This window comes from Squalius cephalus (assembly GCF_949319135.1).
Source record: "Squalius cephalus genome assembly, chromosome: 6".
Taxonomy (NCBI): Eukaryota; Metazoa; Chordata; class Actinopteri; order Cypriniformes; family Leuciscidae; genus Squalius; species Squalius cephalus.
In genome coordinates, this window is record NC_137127.1 from 6,660,107 (window position 1) to 6,683,296 (window position 23,190).

The 23,190-nt window shown below is 37.6% G+C and overlaps 1 protein-coding gene across 4 annotated transcripts in view; it reads left to right on the forward strand.

Annotated features, from left to right (window-relative positions):
- Window positions 1-131: 131 nt before the first annotated feature.
- Window positions 132-23,190, forward strand: part of frmd5a (FERM domain containing 5a) — a 110,709-nt gene continuing 87,650 nt past the window's right edge. For all 4 annotated transcript variants that reach the window (XM_079875051.1, XM_079875053.1, XM_079875052.1 and 1 more), the window contains exon 1: window positions 132-500. In XM_079875051.1, coding sequence (XP_079731177.1) covers window positions 396-500 — 105 coding nt within the window. In that variant the 5' untranslated portion in view covers window positions 132-395. The remainder of the gene's footprint in view (window positions 501-23,190) is intronic.

Genomic DNA, 23,190 nt, shown 5'->3' on the forward strand with positions numbered 1-23,190 from the left:
ACCACCCCAATCTTTCATTGTCCATTTCAAACGAGTCCTTATTTTGATAGCGTAACCATTGGCTAGAAGGAGTGTCAATCAGCTTCTCTGGTCCCGCCCCCTTGCTCAAATATCAAGCGGTGAATGGTCAACAGACGGGCTTTCTGCTACTGTCTGCTCGTGCTCGTAACCACAGACTTCATCTGGACCTGGATGCGAGCGTGCTGGAGGAACCTGTTCGCAATAACCAACAATAAAACACCCGCGGCGTTCATGTCATCGGAGAAAGATGCTGTCGGCTTCGGTTAGCGCGTTTTACCTGGGCGACCGGAGAGTTTGGTCGATGTGACATTGCTTGAGCTTTTTTTTTTTTTGTTCTGGTCCTGGACGCAGAGCAGCGATCGTGCGGTGAGAAGATGATGTTGAGTCGGCTGATGAGTGGCAGCGTCAGAAACCTGGAGCGAGAATACTTGTGTACGGTCAGACTGCTGGATGATACGGAGTATACCTGCACAATTCAGGTCAGTCTCATCAGCACAGGTGCTGCCGAAAAACAGCGATCAGCAGACCTTTTGTTGCAGGCTGGGAGAAGCGTGCGCAGTGGGTTTAATAGCAGGTGCCAGCAGCATCCCCCCTAAACCCGGCAGGTTACTTCTAATAAGTGCTGCAGTGCTCGTTTGAATCGAAAAAGTCTTACAACAACAGATTGTTTTCGGGCTTGTTTCGCCCTCATCATTCATGACTATTGTTGATGATGTGTTGCATTCCCATAAATCAGAACACCACACACTGAAGTGCTGCTGTTGCTATACTGGAATCTGGTCTGTTTATTTAAATAGCTTTGTGTATTCTTTTCTATAAGCTCTATAAGGGCACTCTCAAATATGTGTGGACCCATAATGGGTAGGTTCAAGATGGTTTGGGAACGTCCTGAGGGATGTTTTGGTGTAAAGGAGTAGTGTACTTTTATATTAGGTGTCTTTAACTACTATGCACTTACATAAGAAAAAATATTCTTTGTTTACTTTGTATACAGTCAGCCAGTACTTACTGTGCTCATGTTGTATCGCTAAACACTTTAGCTGCTATTGAGGTGGGATACGGGTAAGGTTTTGTGGGATGGTTAGGTTTAAGGGTAGTTAAAAGTGTAAGAGAAGGGTCAATAGTGTAATTAGCCTATAGCTGTAATTACATTCACGCATTTTCACACACAATAACTACATTTTATCAAACAATGTCAATATTGAAGACACTTAAAGGGTTAGTTCGCCCAAAAATGAAAACTATCCCATGATTTACTCTTCCTCAAGCCATCCTAGGTGTATATGACTTTCTTCTTTCAGCCAAACACAATTGGAGTTATATTAAAAACATATCTGGCTTCCAAGCTTTATAATGGGAGTGAATGGTACCATTTTTTTTTTAAGCCCAAAAAAGAGCATCCATCCATCCATCATAAAAGTAATCCGTAGGGGGTAATAAAGGCCTTCTGAAGCAAAGTAATGCATTTTGTAAGAAAAATATCCATGTTTATAACTTTATAAACTATAGTTATGGCCGAAGAGTGAACTCTGACCTGACGGGATAATTATTATTTTTTGGTGAACTAACCCTTCCATATAAAGTGGCACCAAAGTCTATCATTCTTTACAAAAAGTAAAGACAAAAGATGTTCTACAGAATGACAGCTTCAGGAAGAAAGATACAATGAAAGCAAATTCTGCATGTACATCAGCATCACTCTATGCCTGGACTGAGTATCTGAGACTGTAGTGAAAACATCAGGACCGACTTCAGAGGATCTATTTATGTGAAATGCATGTGTCCCCTTTACAGTTTATTATCATAGTATTGGATTTGCTCCATAAGCAGGAAAGTGTTGTATGGATTCTGGCATGATGTCAACACTACACATCCATTAATAATGTATGCTTTGGTCTCCAAAACTGCCCCTTGGGCGCTTGTAAATCAAGCAGTTTATTAAAGCAGCACGGATGGCTGGCTGCTAAGCACTGGCTGGACAGGAGTCTGTGAAATCCGGCAGATTATGGGAGGTCTGTTACTCCGGGATGAACGGAGGGTTACATCATAAACACTGGGGATACGGAAACAACCAAACCCAATTATTTCACTCTTTTCAATTGTAGCTAGTAGAATTTTCTCAATGATCCATGTCAAGTCAAGTCACCTTTATTTCTAATGCGCTTTTTACAATACGGATTGTATCAAAGCAGCTTCACAGTGATAACATGAAAATAATACAGTTTGTTTCTTGAAGAAAATTGCGTCTCATCATCCACCTGAAGTTAGGCAGATCAATGATATTGTTGAATATTAAATTTCCCCAACTAAGCAAGCCAAAAGCCAAGGCAACAGTGGCATGGAACCAAAACTCCATCAGGTGACACGTGAAAAAAACCCTTGGGAGAACCCAGGCTCAGTCGGGGCAGTTCTCCTCTGGCCAATGAACGAACAGTGTATGATTATGATTCAGGCAGCATTACAGGTCAGAAGTCAGATTGGATCACAATATTATCCAGTTCCATCTGGATTTGGAGTCATCACGCCGGTATGGAGACGAGTTTGTTGAGGATCAGTGCCGATGGCTGTCGTGTCGATGAGGCCTTCACAGGGCTGATGAGGCTGGCACCTCAGGGCTGCGTCATGGATGGGTCTAGGTGCAGGTCCCCCATCTGATCTGGATACGGCCCGGATCCGGCTGAGTTCAGTAAACCTCGGAATAAACAGAAAGACTAACATTAGAGTAGATGCCATACTTATGATGTAACAAGTACATCAGGTGTGATAGGAAGTGTCCCCGGTTCCGGCTGATCTAATTTATGCAGCATAATAAAAATTTGAATAATAGATATGTATAATGTTCTATATGAATGCCAGGTAAAAGAGATGCGTTATTAGTCTAGATTTAAACTGTCTGCTTCCCAGACAATGTTTGGAAGATTGTTCCAAAGTTTTGGTGCTATATAGGAAAAGGATCTACCGCCTGCAGTTGATTTTGATATTCTAGGTATTATCAACTGGCCAGAATTTTGAGATCGTAATAGACGTGAAGGACCGTAATGCGTTAAGAGCTCGCTCAAGTACTGCGGAGTGAAACCATTTAGTGCTTTGAAAGTAGTCAGCAATATTTTAAAATTTATACAATGTTTAATAGGGAGCCAATGCAGTGTTGACAGAACTGGGCTTACTTTGTCTGCGTTTTGGACCAACTGGAGTTTGTTTATTATGCGTGTAGGGCAACCACCCATAAGAGCATTACAATAATCTAGCCTTGAGGTCATGAACGCATGATCTAACTGTTCTGCATTTTTCAATGAAAGCATATGTCGTAATTTAGATATATTTTTAAGATGGAAGAATGCGGTTTTACAGATGCTAGACGCGTGGCTTTCAAATGAAAGATTGGTTTCAAAGATGCAACATTAATAGTAGTTTTCCCATTTCTTTATTTTGGTAGGAATATTTATGAATTTTTCATAAAATGATGTTGTGTAATGTCAAACATGGAAGATTTAGCCCAAAAACTGTATGTCATGATACTGTATACAAGCTAATTATTCTATTAACTTCATATAAAGAAACAGATAATGCATAAAACTATAGATTAAGTTAATGCAACAAAGATGATCTTTTTTGTTATTTTTGGGATCCCTCAATTTTTTTCCCCAAAACACAGAGATACTTATATATATACTGTGATATCATTACTTTATGACAGTAGTACATGTTTTCAGTGTTTTTTTATTTATTTTATTTTTTATTTATTTATAAAATGTGAGACATTTGAGAAATTTTGAAGTTTTCAAAAAAATCCTACACAATATTCATATTAGTGATTGACCGATACAAGTTTTTCAGTGGTTGAATCTTGAATTATTATATTTGGTTTCCTAAGTCCTAAATACGTGGTTAAATCTTTCCAGGTTCCAACTTTTTTTTCTGAATAATATCAAAAATGATAATAATAAAAAGTTGTTTAATAAGAGATAATTAACTGAGACAGGTGTGATTTATTTTAATAGGAGTCTCAGACACACATGTTTTCTTGTATGGAGCTGTTTGTCTTTCTTTGAGGAAGCCTTTGTTTCATGTGTAGCTCGAAATGAAACGGGAGCCGGCAGATCGCTTTCTATTACAGTCAATCTGAGAGCATCCTATTTCTCAGCCTTCAGAAGTCTGAGAGGACTGTGGCTCCTAGATGACACACACACTCCCTCAGGGCTTTCATACGGTTTACACACATCAAGACAATCATTGCGTGTTAGAGAGGATTAGAAGAAGGAAAAACGGGAGGAATTTTTCAAGAGCCATCCGAGTGAAGACGTTAAACTGCCTTTATGAGGAACGAGTGTTTGTTTTATTGCCACAATCCAACATTGTGTTGACCTGTTGATGTTTAAAGGCCTATCGGGATGGTTTTACAGTACAAGCGAGAAAGTTTTGAGTAAAATGGAAAGAAATATCAAATCCAGGAATGATTTCTCAATCCTTGTGATGACATTTCCTTAATCCTTAAGACATTTTCTTGGCTCAGTAAAATATATGACGACATCCTATGTAATACTGTAAATGTGGATGATTTTATGTCTTGTTTTTTAAATGTAGCACAAACAAAAAAGGCAGATTTTGGTTTCTGAATGATATCATTACTTTAAAGCCATTATTATTTTGTGCTACAGATTATTGAAGAAAAAAAAAAACGGTTACATTTATGATAAAAACTGCCAGCTGTAATTGCTGCAAATTCACAGTGACAATTATATATTTCATTAAGTGATATAATATATCAAATGCACTAAACTTCCAAAAGCTGCTTTTTTAACTCAAAATGTACCGTCAACACATAGCTGGTAAAACAGAAAGCCACATGATGAATCAGAATTCATGCACAGTACATAAAACATGACCAGTTCTCACATATGGACACAAACATAAAAATGACAATTTACAATTTTTCGCCCTAACTTCAGTTTTTTTTTACAATATTTTTTCTGTAAAAGTTACAAACATTTTTACAGTAATAATTTAATTTATTTTTTATTAGTTAAAATAGTTTTAGTTAAAATAATTTAGTAACACTTTACAATTAGGTACAGTAATAATGCATTAACTAACATTAATTAACAATATGCTATACATCTGTTACAGTATTTATTAATCTTTGTTAACGTTAGCTAATAAAAATCCAACTGTTCATTGTTTGATTTTGTCTGCTCAGGTCCATTTAATAATATTACCAGACAACTTTTGATTTTAATAATGTATTACTAAATGTTGAAATTACATTAACTAAGATTAATAAAAGCGTTTTTCATTGTTAGTTAATAGGGCTGCATGATATTGAAGAAAAGTGCGATATGCGATAACTCATTAAATAATGCGATATTCGATAATGCTTAAGGTGTGTAAAATAAACTTAAATTATCTTTAAAATATATTTAAAATTATATAACCTACATACATGTTTCTCATTCTTTTTGTGACAAGAAAACATCTCTACAACTTCTGAAAGTGAACATCAGTGTTTTACTGTAGCGTACAAAGTGTTATTTTACCATCAGTGTAAACCACAGGGTTTAGGGTTTCAGGTTATCCTACATTAGGGTTATTCAAAAACAGAAGCTGAATAATCAAATGCACAAATAAAACACTGGTTAGTTTTCACTGTATGAATTAAATATATACTGATTCTTATTAAAGCTACAAAAGTTATTCAGCCAAGAGTGAGTGATTTTCTCTTTGTCTTTTGTTCATGACCCCAGTTATTGCATATCGCGATATATACATTTGCGATATTTCGATATATTGTGCAGCCCTATTAGTTAATGTTAACTAATGCAGTATTGTAGTTATCTAATGTTAACAAATGAAACCTTATATTGTATATATATATATTGTTACCAATAATTAGCCATTTAACAACTAACAATGAACAATTGTCCTCCTTGCCAAAAGTGCACATTGTCTGTTCTCAGATATTTGAAGTAAACATTGGGTAAAATTGGATCATATTGTGAATATATTGTCATTATTATGTCGTCAGTATCGGCATCAGAACCACTTTAAAGTAAGTTTTCTCTGGTATTTTGAATCTGGTTTGTTGAATCTGTGAGTGCTGATTGTATCGGTGGGCTGTGTGTGTAGTGAGTGCCAGGCAGGGAGGTGAGCAGCCAGCAGCAGGTGTGTGTGTGTGCGCGCCATGTGCAGCAGTGCCGTGTTGACGTAATGGAGGAGAGACTGTGACAGAGCATGCAAGCTGCCAGCTTTTCTTTCTTCCTCTGCATGGATGTGGCCAGGGGAATAACCCAGCGAAGCTTGAGCGGCCGAGGTTGAGAGTGCACAGTCATTGTTTATCGTCCTCTCCACCCTCCGCCACTCCCTCTGTACTCGCTGCAGGCCTGCCAGCTCGGCCTCGGGGTTCAGGACACCTACTCCGGGGGAAGGAGCAAGTGAAAGGCGGATCTAGGTCAGCCTTTTATTCTCTCCCTCGCTCCCTCCCTCTTTACCCCAAATATCTTGTTCCCACTATACTGAGATTCAGTCCCTCCAGGAAGTGCTTTCATCGTTTCCTTTAAAGCTCCCCGGTGGCTTCAGACCTGCTTGTGAATTGGCCTAGCTTGTGTGTTTCTTTTGTCAATCAGCAAACACACTGTTCATATTTTGCAGCAGCTCGGTGGAAGATTGATTCACTTAATGCCGCTAATGTGCTTTTCAAAATGCTACCCATGTTTCCATGCTGGTACGATCGTGAAACTGAAGGTGTGATGTGGGGAAATTAAATGTGTTAAGTGTAGCATATTGCAGCTAATGTGATGCTCAGAAATGCTGACTATACAGACTTTACTTACCGGGTTTATTTATGTTACGCATTGGCTTAACTCGGGCTATATTTAAAGGGAGAGTCCGCCTGAATTAAATGAATTAAATAAAAAACATTTCATTTTCTCGTTTTTCTCAAACCCAGCAGGATGATGATGCTTCCAGTGAACATATATGATGACCAGGGCTTCAAACATGAATACATCATATAAAAATAAACAATAAAGCATCATAAATGTACCATAACATTAACCCATATGAATGTTACATTATATTCCATGTAGGGCTGCACAATATTGGAAAAAAAACCTTGACTTTGTAAGTTTTTATTTATTTGTTTAGTTTTTTTGCAACAAATACATTATTGCTATATGAAGAAAAATACATTTTCTAAATAAAAACGGAAAACAACGTTTCCGCAAGTTTTTGAAAACGATATCTTTATCATCTTCGTGTAAGCTACAAAAATGGAAAAACTACAGACTGTAAACTACAGACTGTATAGGCACGTAGCGTTTCTTTACAAAGGGACATCGCCAACTACTGGCCTGGCAGAATAATACATTTTCTGTACATCATCTGTAAGCGAAAGTGCGAAGGAAAAACGTTTCAGTTTTTAGTACATCTTTGTCGTGTAAACGTATCCTTAGTTAACATCTGCATAGAAAATGAATAAATTTTAATAAAATTAATAAATGAATAATTTAGATAAATAAATAATTTAAATAAAATGAATTTGGGAAAAATAAATAATTGAATAATTTAGATAAATAAATAATTTAAATAAAATTAATTTGGGAAAACTTGAAAAATCCCCAAAAAATGATGTATAATCTTTACAAGAACCAACTCGAACTTTTTTCACTAAGCATTCAGTGAAAAAAGTTTTCATAGGCCTCATTTCCACAGTTTTTTACTGTAGGTGTCAATCATTCAGCTGTGCCAAAATTGAAAATATCTTTAAAAAAAAATCCTGCCGACAAAAAACATGTGGAGAACTTATTGTACAAATTAGCCATATATGAAGGACTGTGCGTCCATCCCTCACAGCTTTGTTTTCATTCGTAAAGAAATAAAATATGAACGATAGGCTTTCTCTAAGGATTCATTGTGATTATTTTGATATTGTACATCACCCCTAAATCTTCAGATCTTAATGGAATAAAAATAAAAGTAGACCTGCATCAGTCTTTTGCCTAAAAAAGTTTGCCATGACTAGCATGACCCTAGATGTTCAGCTGGCATGAATTATGTATCGTCTCTCTATCTCTGAGGGAAGAGTGAGCTCTCATCATAAGATGCCCTCGCAGAAGCTATTTGAATTTCACTGAGGCGGCAGCTCTTCGCGTCCCTCTCCCTCGCTGTTGTTCTCAGTGATTGCAGGCAATTTATAAGCTTCTCACATCTACAGGTCACAGTGAAAAAGCACACACACAACCACGGCTAGAGAGTGTGTTTGTGCGAGTGGGTTGAGAGGGAATCAGAGAGAAAGAGAAACACAAATTAGCACACGCATGTAATTGTCCTCTAAACACAAACACAGATAATGGAGTATTTGTGCTTTTAAGGTTTGTCATGAAGGTTATGTGCTTTTCTATGTGTTATTCAATGGGGTTCCTTGACTTTCCGGCTTCATATTCCTGTGAGGACATGTGGGCATCTCTACTTATCGCTTCTTGTGTTCTGGTACCCTGGAACTCTAATTAGCTCTAATTGCAAGTGCACTCAACCATGCTGAAGATGCATCTCTGAAACCCATTGCCATATTGCTCTTTCTAACCATAAAATGTGTTGAGGAAATGCTTTCGAGGTGCAGTCTTGCGTTTTAGAGGAAAAAAGAATTGTGTGTCAGCCATTTGTGGAAGTACATGCTGTTATTTCTAGGTGAATGATCCCACAGTGTAAAACATGAGTGTGTTTACCGTGCAAACAGCAAGTACTTTCCTCTCGGATCACACAAGCACATTTAGAAAGATTTTACAGGGCCTACAATGAAAATCAAGGCACCATCTCTCCAAATGCAATTCCAATGTAGTTTTTCCCCAAGAGATTTTTAGATATATATACTTGTTATGTTATGGCCATGCTATGGAAGTCCAAATCAAATTTCCCAGAAATGAGACAATAAAGTATATTCAATTACATTCAATCAATTCAATATAACTGCAATATAATAGAATAATAATAGAATATATATGATAATATAATAATAAATAATAATAATGTTAAAAAAAAGTCATATTGCTCATATGACTTTTCCCTTGGATTACAAAAATGCATTCTGATCACTGGCGGTCAAGGGGTGGCAATATGACCAAATTCTTATGAGAAATTTGATTTCACGATTAACGACATATATCACAATATAGTTATTTTGTGTTATTTGATCTCATTTCTGCTATGAAAAATAAGAAAAATTACAAACAATAGGACAAATACAATACAAAAAAATATGAATAATTTTTTTTTTTATTTAACATGTAATTAGAATTAGTACAGAAATGTTATAATCAAATGTAAAAGTGAAATATTGCATAGTCGTCACTGTATGAATTAAATATAAATGTATTCTTGTTGCACTTTATTTTACAGTATGTGTAGGCTATTTACAGTGTACTTACCTAAGAAAGTACTGGTTAATATAAAGTAATGGGTTATGGTTTGTTTTAAAGGTATAGGTTCAGGGTTAGTACCTAGTTATTACTGTAATAACTGTAATAAGTATATAGTATGGACACGGGGAACAGGACTGTAAAATAAAGTGCTACCTTTATTCTTATTAAAGCTAAAAAAGTTATTCAGTCAAGAGCAAAAGGTTATTTATTCTGTAGTTTGATTCACATTAATGACACAGAGCTGCAGGTTTATTAGGCTGCTGTCACTTTAAGACCAAACGCACGGGTCCATTATACTGATACACATCCAGTTTACACCCAACTGTTTACTTTCACTTGAGACATAACCGGCTGTGTTTACATGAATACTCCACACGATGGGCATTTTGACATAATTTTGAGCATTCAAGCGCAATAAGACGTGAAAGAGATATGAATTTGTGATGTTTCATCACACTGAAGTGTCAATAGTGCTATACATTTACATACTGCGATATAAACGATATAGCAAAACGATAGACAGTTTATACCTTGGTAATGATATATATATTGTCATACCGCCCAGCCCTAACTTGCAGGTTTGCTAGATTTATAATTTTTTTTATTAATTTGCTGCAGTGTTAGCCCTGTCCATAGTGAAATCTCTTTGGTTCAAAAAAATTCTGCTACACAAAGCTGTAAATCCACCAATTTTACCACTTTATCTGCAATTCATGCCATATTTTTGTGCTTTCAAGCAGCAACTGCTTCTGATTATTGTGATCATGTTTCTAAAATGGGTTTGAGCCCTGATTTACCGCCGCTGGTTCTGCTCTCTTTGGCCTCCTCCTCCATGTCGGAAATCATCTTATGAGGGGATGATGAATGAAATTAATGGCTCTGTAATCTCTTGCTGGTTTGAAAAAACAGCGTGTGTGTGAGTGAGAATGTGTGTCGGCTGGTTTAATGATTCAAGCCTGCCATGGCTATATCATGTGTGTGTGTGTGTGTGTGCAGCGTATATAGCTGTGCGTGTGGGAGGTTGAAGAGGACTCGAGTAAAGAAATCTCACTCATAATAATCCCTGGCCCTTTAAGGAGCTTTATTTTGAACAGCTCAGGCTAAAAGTGGGATGTGTCTTCCTCATCATGACTTTCTGCCGATCAGCCCCAGCAGCGAAACCCTTGTGTTGGGTAAATGAAAGACGTCTCCTTATAATTATCTTGCTACTTAAAGAAAAAAGCTAAAGTTGATAATCCTCAAAGTGAAGATGTCCGATTTGAACCCCCAGACTGATGTCATGGATGAAGTGGAGCTTGAAAAGCTAGTTATTGAGAATGCTCTCTTGCGTATTTTAGACGCTCTTCTAAGTCAAAATATTAGTCTTCCATACGGCCTTCTTAACATTGTCATATGAACACTGATGAAGGGTGCTTTTTTAAAATATAAATTGGGGGTCCAAAAGATTTGTATTTATTTATTTATTTTTCAAAACTTTTTTAGGGGGAATTTGGGAAATATAATGTAAATATTCAATGTTTTGATTTAAAATAAAAGATGAACTATTTAAGAATCAGCTCTATTTGGGACTTTGATTAATAACTCTTTTAAAGGTCAGATTTCTAAGTAAAAGGAAGTTTTGACTTTTTCAATTTTCACTTCACATTTTTTAGGCTGATAATGTAAAAAAAAAAAAAAAAAAATTTGCTCTAGTTGTCTCTTTTGGACTCCACTGAGACAATTGAGAAAAGAAATAAGAATTGTGAGATAAAAAGTCGCAATTATCTTTTGAATTGTTTTATTCAATGGCAAAAACAAGCTTCCATACAGAAGCAATCGTTCTTCCCTCTGCCATGTTTAAAGATTATGGCCCACCCAACTCTGGAACTTGGGGTATTAAAATTATCCCCGAACTTCCCAGTGGTAGATACGACTTGAAAGAGCGTTCATGTCCAATTTTTACCTAGGATCCTCAAATTTACAATAATTCCGATACAAAAAATTGTGTCAATTCTTTTACAAAACACTCTGAAAAGCTTCTCACTCGTATTTACGACTTTGTGGTGGCATTCATGTGCGTTCAACTCATGAATACGATCTTTTCGACATGACTTGAACGCACCAGTATATACTACACTCACTTAAAGGATTATTAGGAACACCTGTTCAATTTCTCATTAATGCAATTATCTAATCAACCAATCACATGGCAGTTGCTTCAATGCATTTAGGGTGTGGTCCTGGTCAAGACAATCTCCTGAACTCCAAACTGAATGTCAGAATGGGAAAGAAAGGTGATTTAAGCAATTTTGAGCGTGGCATGGTTGTTGGTGCCAGACGGGCCGGTCTGAGTATTTCACAATCTGCTCAGTTACTGGGATTTTCACGCACAACCATTTCTAGGGTTTACAAAGAATGGTGTGAAAAGGGAAAAACATCCAGTATGCGGCAGTCCTGTGGGCGAAAATGTCTTGTTGATGCTAGAGGTCAGAGGAGAATGGGCCGACTGATTCAAGCTGATAGAAGAGCAACTTTGACTGAAATAACCACTCGTTACAACCGAGGTATGCAGCAAAGCATTTGTGAAGCCACAACACGCACAACCTTGAGGCAGATGGGCTACAACACTACACTACTTCCAGCAGGATAATGCACCATGTCACAAAGCTCGAATCATTTCAAATTGGTTTCTTGAACATGACAATGAGTTCACTGTACTAAAATGGCCCCCACAGTCACCAGATCTCAAACCAATAGAGCATCTTTGGGATGTGGTGGAACGGGAGTTTCGTGCCCTGGATGTGCATCCCACAAATCTCCATCAACTGCAAGATGCTATCCTATCAATATGGGCCAACATTTCTAAAGAATGCTTTCAGCACCTTGTTGAATCAATGCCACGTAGAATAAAGGCAGTTCTGAAGGCGAAAGGGGGTCAAACACAGTATTAGTATGGTGTTCCTAATAATCCTTTAGGTGAGTGTATATTAGTTATTATGGGGAATGATTTGAATTGTTACAACCCAAAATTGTATGTGTACAGGTTACACATTCCAGAGTGTTTTTATATTAAAGTTTCCCACCAACCAGCCAAAGCTAAAGTCTCTCTCTCTCTCTCTCTCTCTCTCTCTCTCTCTCTCTCTCTCTCTCTCTCTCTCTCTCTCTCTCTCTCTCTCTCTCTCTCTCTCTCTTTCTCTCTCTCTCTCTCTCTCTCTCTCTCTATATATATATTATTTTTTTCATTTTTTCAAATCTTAAAACGAATATCCATTTTGTATACTGTACTTTATGATGTTGTGATGACTGAGCTCACTTAGAATTTTAGCAACTGACTTTTATTCTATTTTTACTTTATTGGTAATTAATTTGGCTTGTGTTAAGAGCAAGTTATATAATTAATATGTAGAGAATTCCTGTGTTTTAGTAGATATTGTTTAGTACACACGTAGTATGTAAATTTGCAAACAGAAGGAAAAGGAACTCAACAGTAAGAGGCCGAGTGCTCAAATGGTCTCAGGGTTCTTCACAGTTGCTAAGGTGACTCCCAAACAACACGGTCAAATGTGTTTGCTAATAGTGTAAATGTCCCTTTGCACACACTGTAACAATAGACAAATGGTCTTACACTGCAAATAAATAGATGGAATCTTGTTGTTCTCACACTGACCTTTCCCACCAGTGGCTTGTAATGGAAACCTGCCAGTAATGTGGATGTGAGTGACGTTGTACAAAGACCTCAAGCTCTCTGTCTTTCCCCCTGTACCTGACCTCATTCTCTCTTTCCCACGCCATGCTGATGCTTCTGTCACCCAACTCTGAGATTCTGTAGAACTATTTGTGCAATATTAAGGTATAGTATCTAAATCTTGGTGTCCTTTTCAGTTTACTTCCAAAAGAATTTGTCCAGGTTCCTCTGCCCTGAAATTCTTGTAATTTAATGCTGGTGATTTCATTGGTCGGCTTGGTCTTTTGGGGAAGCTCGACTCGTTTCATTGGCTGGCTCTCAGAGCAGACCATAAACTGTCTTTTTTGTATTGGTTAATGTGCTCCTTTAGTGTTTCTCTCTCTGCAAAACCTTTACTTCGTTTCGTCATGAGCTCTTTGTATAATAGCACTCTTTCAGCATGGGAGTCTAGTGCTTCTAACCAAACTTCCCTTATTGTCACCAACAAGGAAGGATTCAAACTAACCCTACAGTCTTAAGTGATACCGTATACTAATCTTGAATAAAATGTGAAGCTTGTTCATAAATGCCAGTTAGGAAAGGATTGAATTTCAGGTTTGTTCGCTGGATTCTGCATAACAAGTGGGGCCATCACATGAACCATAAATAGATGTGATTTAAATAGCAGAAATAAGTTTGAACATTTCATTTAATATTTGAAATCAGAAAGTTTTGTACCATATTGGGCTTTGTTAATTATATACATGTGTTTTAATTTCAAAGTAACCTTTTTTGATGCACTGAATATTGTTGCAAATTCTGCTAATTTTAAAATGCTGATTTCTAGCCGTTATTATCAATTACATAGGAAGTTACGCAATACTTTCCCCAACACTGATTGTGATATTATATACATTATATACATTAAATATACATTGCAATGTCTTTGCTGCTGACCTTTGACGATCCAATTTAAGAGGCGTTGTGTGTGATATTAACCATGGTTAATAAAGTGAGATTAAATACACAAAGTGTGTTATTTAACATATTTAATAATTGCAGGTTTGTGTAATATTCTGAGATTGCACTTCACTGTTTTTATCCATTCTAAGGAATACTGAATCTGTTTTTGTGCAAGAGAGATGAATAAATGCATGTTCACATTTAGTCTAGATCTACAATAACCATCATGTTCACACACAACGCCTCTGCACTCACTCCTGATTTCTCTCAACACGAGGACAGAAGAGCTGTCAGTTAATAATTGGGAAAACAGAGTAACCTGTGTTACTTATCTGAAAAAGTAACTTCAGATATTTTGTTTTTAATTTAAAAGTAATGTGTTTCTTTACTAGTACTTGAAAAAAGGAGTCTGATTACGTGACTCATGTTACTAAATAATATGTTACCCCAACACTGTATATAATATATTAAAAATAGTATTACATGAACAATACTATTTTTTTATCTTTCAAAATATCTCACAATTTATTTATTTATTTATTTATTATTAAGGTATAACTACTGGCACAACTGACAAAACAGAAGACAATGTTTATTGTTTAGCCCTGAAGTTCATTCCAGCATAGTAAATTGTAGTAAGAGACACGACTTGGATAAAGAGACAGTGTGTCCCGGCAGTGGAGCAGTGCGGTCTGTTCCCTGGCTCAGTATTGCTCTGTCATCACTGCACCAGTGCAACTGAAGACACACCGTCTGTGACAAACTCACACCACTGCTCTTTCTCTGCTCATTTACTATAGTGCCACTGTAAATGCTGCACAGCATGAAGTTCAGGCATGTGAGATGTGTCTTCCTCATCATGCATGTGTTTGTTTGTGGATGTGTATGTGAGACTGTCTGCGCACAGATCATTCCACACTGTTGCTACGGTCGGGATATTAAAGATTAAAATGTGTGCTAGGACTGAATGTTTTATGAAGAGAAACCTCACTAGTGCGTGGCTGGTGTTTACCCATGTCATGGTGCAGGGAAGATGCTATTGGCTGAACGAGAGGATTACATCAGAGAGAGAGAGCGAGAGAGAGAGAGAGAGAGAGAGAGAGAGAGAGAGAGAGCAGTTTTACTTTAATGTTTACTCCTGCAACTTTGCAAGATGCAACTTTAACTGAGAAACAAAATGACAAAGGTGACTGAAGCGACATATTTTACATTTACATAAAAAGAAGTGCACACTGTTAAATGCTGTACAGAGGCAGGAATAATGTTGTGAAATGTTTTGAATATTGTATGAAATGATACAATTTAAAATGAATTAATAATGGTAGCTGGATATAACTCGACAGACTGGAACAGATCTCAGGGGTCTCAAGACCTGACTTGACTGTTTCTTAAAATCTTGGCGCTCATGGTGCGAGATGCTGAAAATACATCGCAGTGTAGTGGACTAACAGGGCATTATACATTTGTACATACACCGTTCAAAAGTTTTGGGTCAGTAAGAATCCTTTAATGTTTTATCTGTAATGACACTGACAAATGTTAAATATGCATAGACATTAAAAGGAGTCATGACATGGATTTTTAAATATTATTTAAAAAAAGCTTATAATGATAATAAAGTTTTTTGCAAAAAAAAAGAACAAATATAAATGTGGGAAAACTGTAATTTAGAGACAAAGCATTATGAAATCATTTACAGAGCTGCATATTTTATTATGTCATTTATGTGCCATTGCAACTATAAGGGCCCTATCTTGCACCCAGCGCAATTGACTTTGTACACCGACGCATGTATCATTCCTATTTTGCACCCGCGCACAGCGGTAAGTTAGGAAATTAACTTGCGCTCCCCGGGGGCGGTTCAGCTGAAAGAGGAGGCGTGTTCCGGCGCAAACGTTCACTGGTGCTATTTTGCAGTTTCAGAAAACAATTCCGCCACTGACCAGGAGAAACCTAGTCTAAAGCCAGTGGCGCGTTGCGCATGTTATTCATATGCTATTTTAAGGGCGCATGCTTGGCCATAATCATGTAGCGTGTGCACAACGCGCATACACTTTGCTTATCTTATCTACACACAGATGCAGCAGTTCTCATTTTTATAAAACCATACATTATTACAAGGAAAAATATTAACACACGAGGAACTCATTGTTGTGTCCATGAAGATGTGAAAAAATAGGCATAAATCTAGCTTACACATTTACCCAAATTATTATACGCCTGTTTAACCGTAGCTAATTTGGGTGGGTTTCTCCATCCCCAATGTACCTTCTCTGTCTTTTACGGCCGTGACGAGAACGTCGGTCTCCTCGGCTGTGAACCGCTCCTAGCGTGCGCCTGGCAAATCCGCCGTTACAATAGCAATCCGCCATAGAACAAGCGCGCCTGGTCTTAAAGGGAATGTGAGATGACGCTCTGATTGGTTTATTTCACGTTACGCCCAAACCACACCTATGAATAATGTAGCTACTTCAGACCAACCCATTTTAGATTTGGGTCGGGCACAGGAGTCATTTATCCCGCCGGTATAATAGCAACAGCGCCCAAGACCCGCCCACAAAGTTACTTGCGTTTCGCGCTTGATACTTGCGTTTCAGATCGTTAAAATAGGGCCCTAAGTGAGTTTAGTTTAGTGATCATAGATATTAATCAGCACATATATCAATATTTATAGTCTGATAAACATTATTGCCACAATGTCCGGGCTGACTTATTACTGCCATGACATTTTAATAGGTGCCTCCAGCAAAAATATATTGCTGCATACACTGCAGATGACATTGAAGTTTGTCAATTCAGGACAACATTGAATTAAGCTGAAGAGGGCCACACATCCAGACTGACATTTCTGCCTCAATTTCTGCAACAAATTTGATTCTATGGACTGTGCCAAGCATAAAATGAAGCTCATGTTTCAGATATCATAACAGTGTGTAGGCATAGTAAATGCACTTCATGGCGTTTGGTGGGCGCACTATAGCACTGTACAGGCAGACTCGGCAAAGGGAGGATGTTCAATACTCATAACACCTCCTTCATTTGACTGGTATAAGCTTCCGCGCGCTCACGGACAGACCCTGGAGTGCAGAAGACAGGTTGTTCAAAGACTGACACTGATTTCACTCTTATTCATGCAGTGCACATCCACCCCATGTTGCAAAATGTAAGTCTCAGTAGGTGATGGAGCTTAGATATTGGATCTTGGCCAGTTTAAAATATCAGTTAAAAATGATATTTTTTGTGTATAAATGAAAAGAGTACTTCCAAGTGCATTTGCAAAAATCAAAAAGGATTCCTGAATGCTCCCTTGGGTCAGAAAATAGATAGTCCTGAGAGCATTTCCATGTACACCACCTTTAATGGGATACAAAAATATGTGGAAATGGACCTTTTCCATTAAGGCTATAACCACAGAGGTTTTGGATAAGGAATACAATAATGCTGTGCAATAAAAACAGGTTTACAGCGGTACCGCTCTGCTGTAATATCACCGGATTGTTTTTATCACAAGGCTCCATTGGGAGAGTTGTGTTTCAGGCTTGTTTGTGTTCAAGCGCGATTGTGCGTTGTTGCAGTATTGGTATCTGTTTGTATTCTGAGCTTGCATCGTGCTGTGTAGGCAGTGTAGCTGTGTGAGAAAATCTGTATGAATGGCCTATATTTGTAGTACATAGAAGAGGGAAAAGGCTTTTACTTTAAAGGTGCAGTAAGCAATTTCTGAGAAACACTTTTGAGATTTGATATCAGCCCAAACAAACTCCTTCCTTCATTGCTCCGCCCCTAAAATGCACAAACACGCAGTTTAGTCTGATATTGTTGAAAAGTGTTTAGGTTTGGGGATAGGGTAAAGGAATCTAAAATATATCTATAAATCAGTCAAGTGTAACTAAAATATATTTATGATACAAATGATTTTGGTTTTTTACCTGTAAATGTTACAATACAGACGACAACCTACGTATAAACAATAGCCATGTTTCCATCCAAAGTTGTGAATTCAACTTATGTGCAAAACTGGAATATCGCATTAAACAGTTGCGAATAAAGTAGCGTTTCGATTCCATGTGTTCAAGAGAACAATTGTAACTTCCTGGAAAATTGGCGCAAAATATCTAATAAAAATGGAAGTTGCTGCAATCGTGGAAGAAACTGTGGCTCTTTTTTTCCTACATCTTAAATAACTTGCACCTCAGAACACACAGACGAAACGCAATAAATGCTGTCATGTTGCGTTCGGATGCTGGTGTTTAGGAATTCTGGGAGGAAATTAAACCAAATCATTCTGATGACAGACTTGCTCAGGTATTTCAGAATGATCAAACCAACATTTGAGATGCTGTGCGATGACACTGATCCGCTGGTTAGTCCAGTTATCTAATCACACACACTGATAAGGCAAAGTCGCATGAGTATTTTACTGTGCATTGAGGGATTTGTTCAGTAAATGTGTTTCCATCGTAGTTTATGTGCATGTCTTAATATCAGATTAAAAAAAAGTATCTGAATCATTTGAGCACATACATTTTCATGCACTTTTTTCTTCTTTTTTTTATGCGCATGCATTTCCATTCAAGATTTTGTTTTTATTCAATATCCCAAAATTTGCATAAAAGTAGGTGGATGGAAACATGGCTAGTGAAATCAGGCTGGATAGATTTTAGATAGATAGATAGATAGATAGATAGATAGATAGATAGATAGATAGATAGATTGATAGATCTGTGTTCCTCATAGCTGGCGGAGGGAAATAGGCTCTATTGAAGTAAACAATTTGACATGGCTTGTTGACCATAGTTATGTGCTTGAGTGGCATCTTTAACATCTGACTAGGTGCTTGTAGAACTGGAGGGGCCGACTCAAAGCGGACATGAGCCGCTCCTGTGGGGAGTGAAATTAGTCGGAGCTGATTAGGCATGCAAAAAGCAGGGTGTGCAGAACTCGCCTTTTCAAGTCAACAAAGGTAGATGATTATCTCCAGCTGCCTTGCTGAAGAAGCACACAATACCGCCGGAGGCCTGTGTCTCAGAACCTCAGGATGTCTAAATATAACATACTTCTACATTGGGTATAATAGCTTTTACAGTAAATATCAACTTTGTCTCAGTTGATTTTCCAAAAATTCTGTATGAGATATACATACAGGCATTTGATGGTATTTCGCTTAAATTTCCCTTATTTGAATGGCAAAATGTGATTGAAATTTAAACTGCACAATTATTGCGGTTATCTGAAATAATTGCAATTTAGATCAAATAATTGTCACAGTCACCAGCTCTGTAACCTGTCTGCACTACACTTCCCAGCATCCCTTCTGGTCCCCACCTGCACTCAGTCAGCCATCACCACACCTGCTGCTGATCATCACCAGACACTGATTCCCTGCAGCTGCAACGTTACTGCTACATAAACAGTCAGACTCCTTACCTGAACACACACCTGAGATCGTCCTGTCAAGTCTCCTGTCTTCCATCTGTGATCACGATCCTGAGTCACACTGAGTTTCCACTTCAGCCATCGCCAGCTAAGTCTTCATCACCTATCATGAAGTCACCATCGTCTGGTTCCCGCTATTGTCCCATCACTCTGCTTTTACTTGAATAAGTCAAAGCAAGTCACCTTGATAACAGCTCCACAGTGATAACATGAAAATAATACAACAAAGTTTGTTTTTAGAAGAAAATTGTGTCATCGTCCACCTTAAGTAAGGCAGATCAATAATATTGTTGAATATTAAATGTCCCCAACTAAGCAAGCCAAAAGCCAAGGCAACAGTGGCAAGGAACCAAAACTCCATCAGGTGACACATGACAGAATGGAGAAAAAAAACCTTGGGAGAACCCAGGCTCGGTCGGGGCCAGTTCTCCTCTGGCCAATGAACGAACAGTGTATGATTATGATTCAGGCAGTATTGCAGGTCAGAAGTTAGATTGGATCAGAATATTTATCCAGTTCCATCTGGTTGGAGGTCGGAGTCATCACGCCGGGATAGACAAATCAAGTATGGACAAATTATTTGATTAAATCGAATAAACCATTTCACCTTACCATCTGTCTGTTCCCTTCTGTGAGTGTGACAATAATCTTGATCAGATGATTAACCAATTGTGACAGACTTAGCTAGTGAGTTATTGTAATGTCTGACTTGCATTTTGGATAATCTTTTACCTTTTTTGTGTGTGTGCAATCAGCATCAGCCGGTCAGTGAACTGGTGGTGGGCGATCTGTTTGAGGCTGATGAAGTCCTCTATGTCCTCCTCACTCCTCTCTTCCTTCTCATTTAATCAGATCAGAGCTTGATTTGTCCTCCGATCACTTTAGCAGTTTATCTCTGCTCCTCAGCCTGATCCGACAACAAGCAGCCTCATTCAAATGTACCCAAATCAACATCTTTGTGTTTTCGCTATTCCTGAACATTATAACCCCAACATTTATGTGCGCTGCACATTTTTGGAGAACAGCTTGTGTTCCTTTTGTAAGCTCTTGCTTTTGTAAGACGATTCACCACCCCTTAGGTAAATTAACCATGGTTTTATGATCGATTACTATTTGTATTACCTTAGTTTTCCCCAACAAATATTAAATGGTGGATAACATCGTATCTATAATGTATAAGAAATTACAAAAAACACCACTCTGAAACGTCCTGTGAAATCAGTGCTTGCAAAGTCTGTGCATGAAATCCGTTCTGCGTGATCCTCTTGTTTGTTAACATTGTCAGGGTCTGAATCGGGCTCGAATTGGTTTGAAATTGACGCCATCCTCAATATTTACACTAGAGAAGAACTTGCGGTTATGAAGAGGTGGGACATTTCCCGAATCACAACACACAATCCAGCTAACCACTCACAGCACATTTTGTATTTCGGAAGGAGGGGCTTCATCAAAACCGGCGTGTTCGAGCCAGACTGGGGAGAGAGGCTAAGTTAAAGACTATTGTCATTATACTGCTGTGCAAAACAACAAAATTTGTTGTGCTGTAATGTAAAATATGTGAAAAATTATGCGTTTTTTGAACGATCAAGCATGAAAACATTCTAGTACACCCCAAAAACAAAATCAAGACTTTGTAAAAGGTCATAATAGTTTATCATGTAATATTTATTTTATTTGATAGCAGCTTTATTTCAGTTACCAAAAAAGAGAGATTATTCGGAATAGTTATAGTGATCAATAACAACACTGCTGCGTGAGGTTAAGCCGCTCATTTGACCCGAGTTGCTCCTGAGAGCAGAGCACTGGAGCCGTTCTCACACTGAACCGTGCTGCAGAGACCCCTTACCTCTCCTCTCTCTCTCTCTTTCTGTCTGCACGTTTTCTCTCTCTCTTTTATTCTCTCTCTTGCAATTTTCTTCTAGAGATTCGTGCCTGTCTCTGCAGGATTCTTCAGTCAATGATTGGCCCTCTGTTGCATTGGCTCTCTCTTCACATTTATCTCAGTCTTCACATTCTCTCTTTACTCCTAACAATCTTTTTATTCTTCAGTATATTGGTCGCACTTTAAATTGGGTGTCTTTAACTACTACATCAAAAAATAAGTACAATGTACTTATTGTGTTCATATTGTATTGTGAAACGCTGCTATTGAGGTGGGATACGGGTAAGTTTAGGGACAGGTTTGGTGGGATGGTTAGGTTTAAGGGTGGGTTAAGGTGTAAGAGAAGGGTCAACAGTGTAATTATGGATGTAATTACAGAAATTAATTACAGCTGTAATTCCATGCAGGTATTTTTTTAAAATATAAGTACAATGAAAAAACATTTATGTACACAATAAGGGTATCAAATGATGAATTAAAATGTTAGTATATCATAGTTAAATGCCTAATATTGTCATACCTAATTTTTTCCTATAGCATTTTATATTGACATGATGTACACTCACCTAAAGGATTATTAGGAACACCTGTTCAATTTCTTATTAATGCAATTATCTAATCAACCAATCACATGGCAGTTGCTTCAATGCATTTAGGGGTGTGGTCCTGGTCAAGACAATCTCCTGAACTCCAAACTGAATGTCAGAATGGGAAAGAAAGGTGATTTAAGCAATTTTGAGCGTGGCATGGTTGTTGGTGCCAGACGGGCCGGTCTGAGTATTTCACAATCTGCTCAGTTACTGGGATTTTCACGCACAACCATTTCTAGGGTTTACAAAGAATGGTGTGAAAAGGGAAAAACATCCAGTATGTGGCAGTCCTGTGGGCGAAAATGCCTTGTTGATGCTAGAGGTCAGAGGAGAATGGGCCGACTGATTCAAGCTGATAGAAGAGCAACTTTGACTGAAATAACCACTCGTTACAACCGAGGTATGCAGCAAAGCATTTGTGAAGCCACAACACGCACAACCTTGAGGCGGATGGGCTACAACAGCAGAAGACCCCACCGGGTACCACTCATCTCCACTACAAATAGGAAAAAGAGGCTACAATTTGCACAAGCTCACCAAAATTGGACAGTTGAAGACTGGAAAAATGTTGCCTGGTCGGATGAGTTTCGATTTCTGTTGAGACATTCAGATGGTAGAGTCAGAATTTGGCTATTATACATTATTAAAATCAAGTTAACATTAGTTAATGACAATTTAAAATATTTTTACTAACTAACGTTAACAAAGATTAATAAATGCTTTAAAAACTATTTTGCTCATTGGTAGTCAATGTTAGCTAATACAGTAACTAATGTTAAATGACCGTGTTGTAAAAAGTTGCCTAAAGTATATTTTTATATAAAACAGCATCCACATGGCAGAGCAAACATTTATTTTTGTGCTGATATTAAATCTCTCAAAATCTGTATGAAAATAAAGAAACAAATATATACACCTTACACAATATATGCTGACAAAGAAGTCTTGATTTGCACAGTTGGCTAAATCTGTTTATTATTTTAGGGAGCAAGCACTACCTCTTCTGTTTGAATGTTTTCTTTTCCTTTTTCACTTTATTTATTACATAAAAAGTTTTTTTTTAATATATATTCTGAGCTGTATTTTCTGTATGAAAGGTGCTATATGAATAGAATGTATTATTGTTTTTATGATCGGCATTAACACTTGTCTGAGGTGTTGTGTCCATAAGAGGACGTTATTCTTCTGTGCTCTTATGAAATATTATGTTTCAGGTGAGAGGAAATGCTGACACATGAGGTTGAA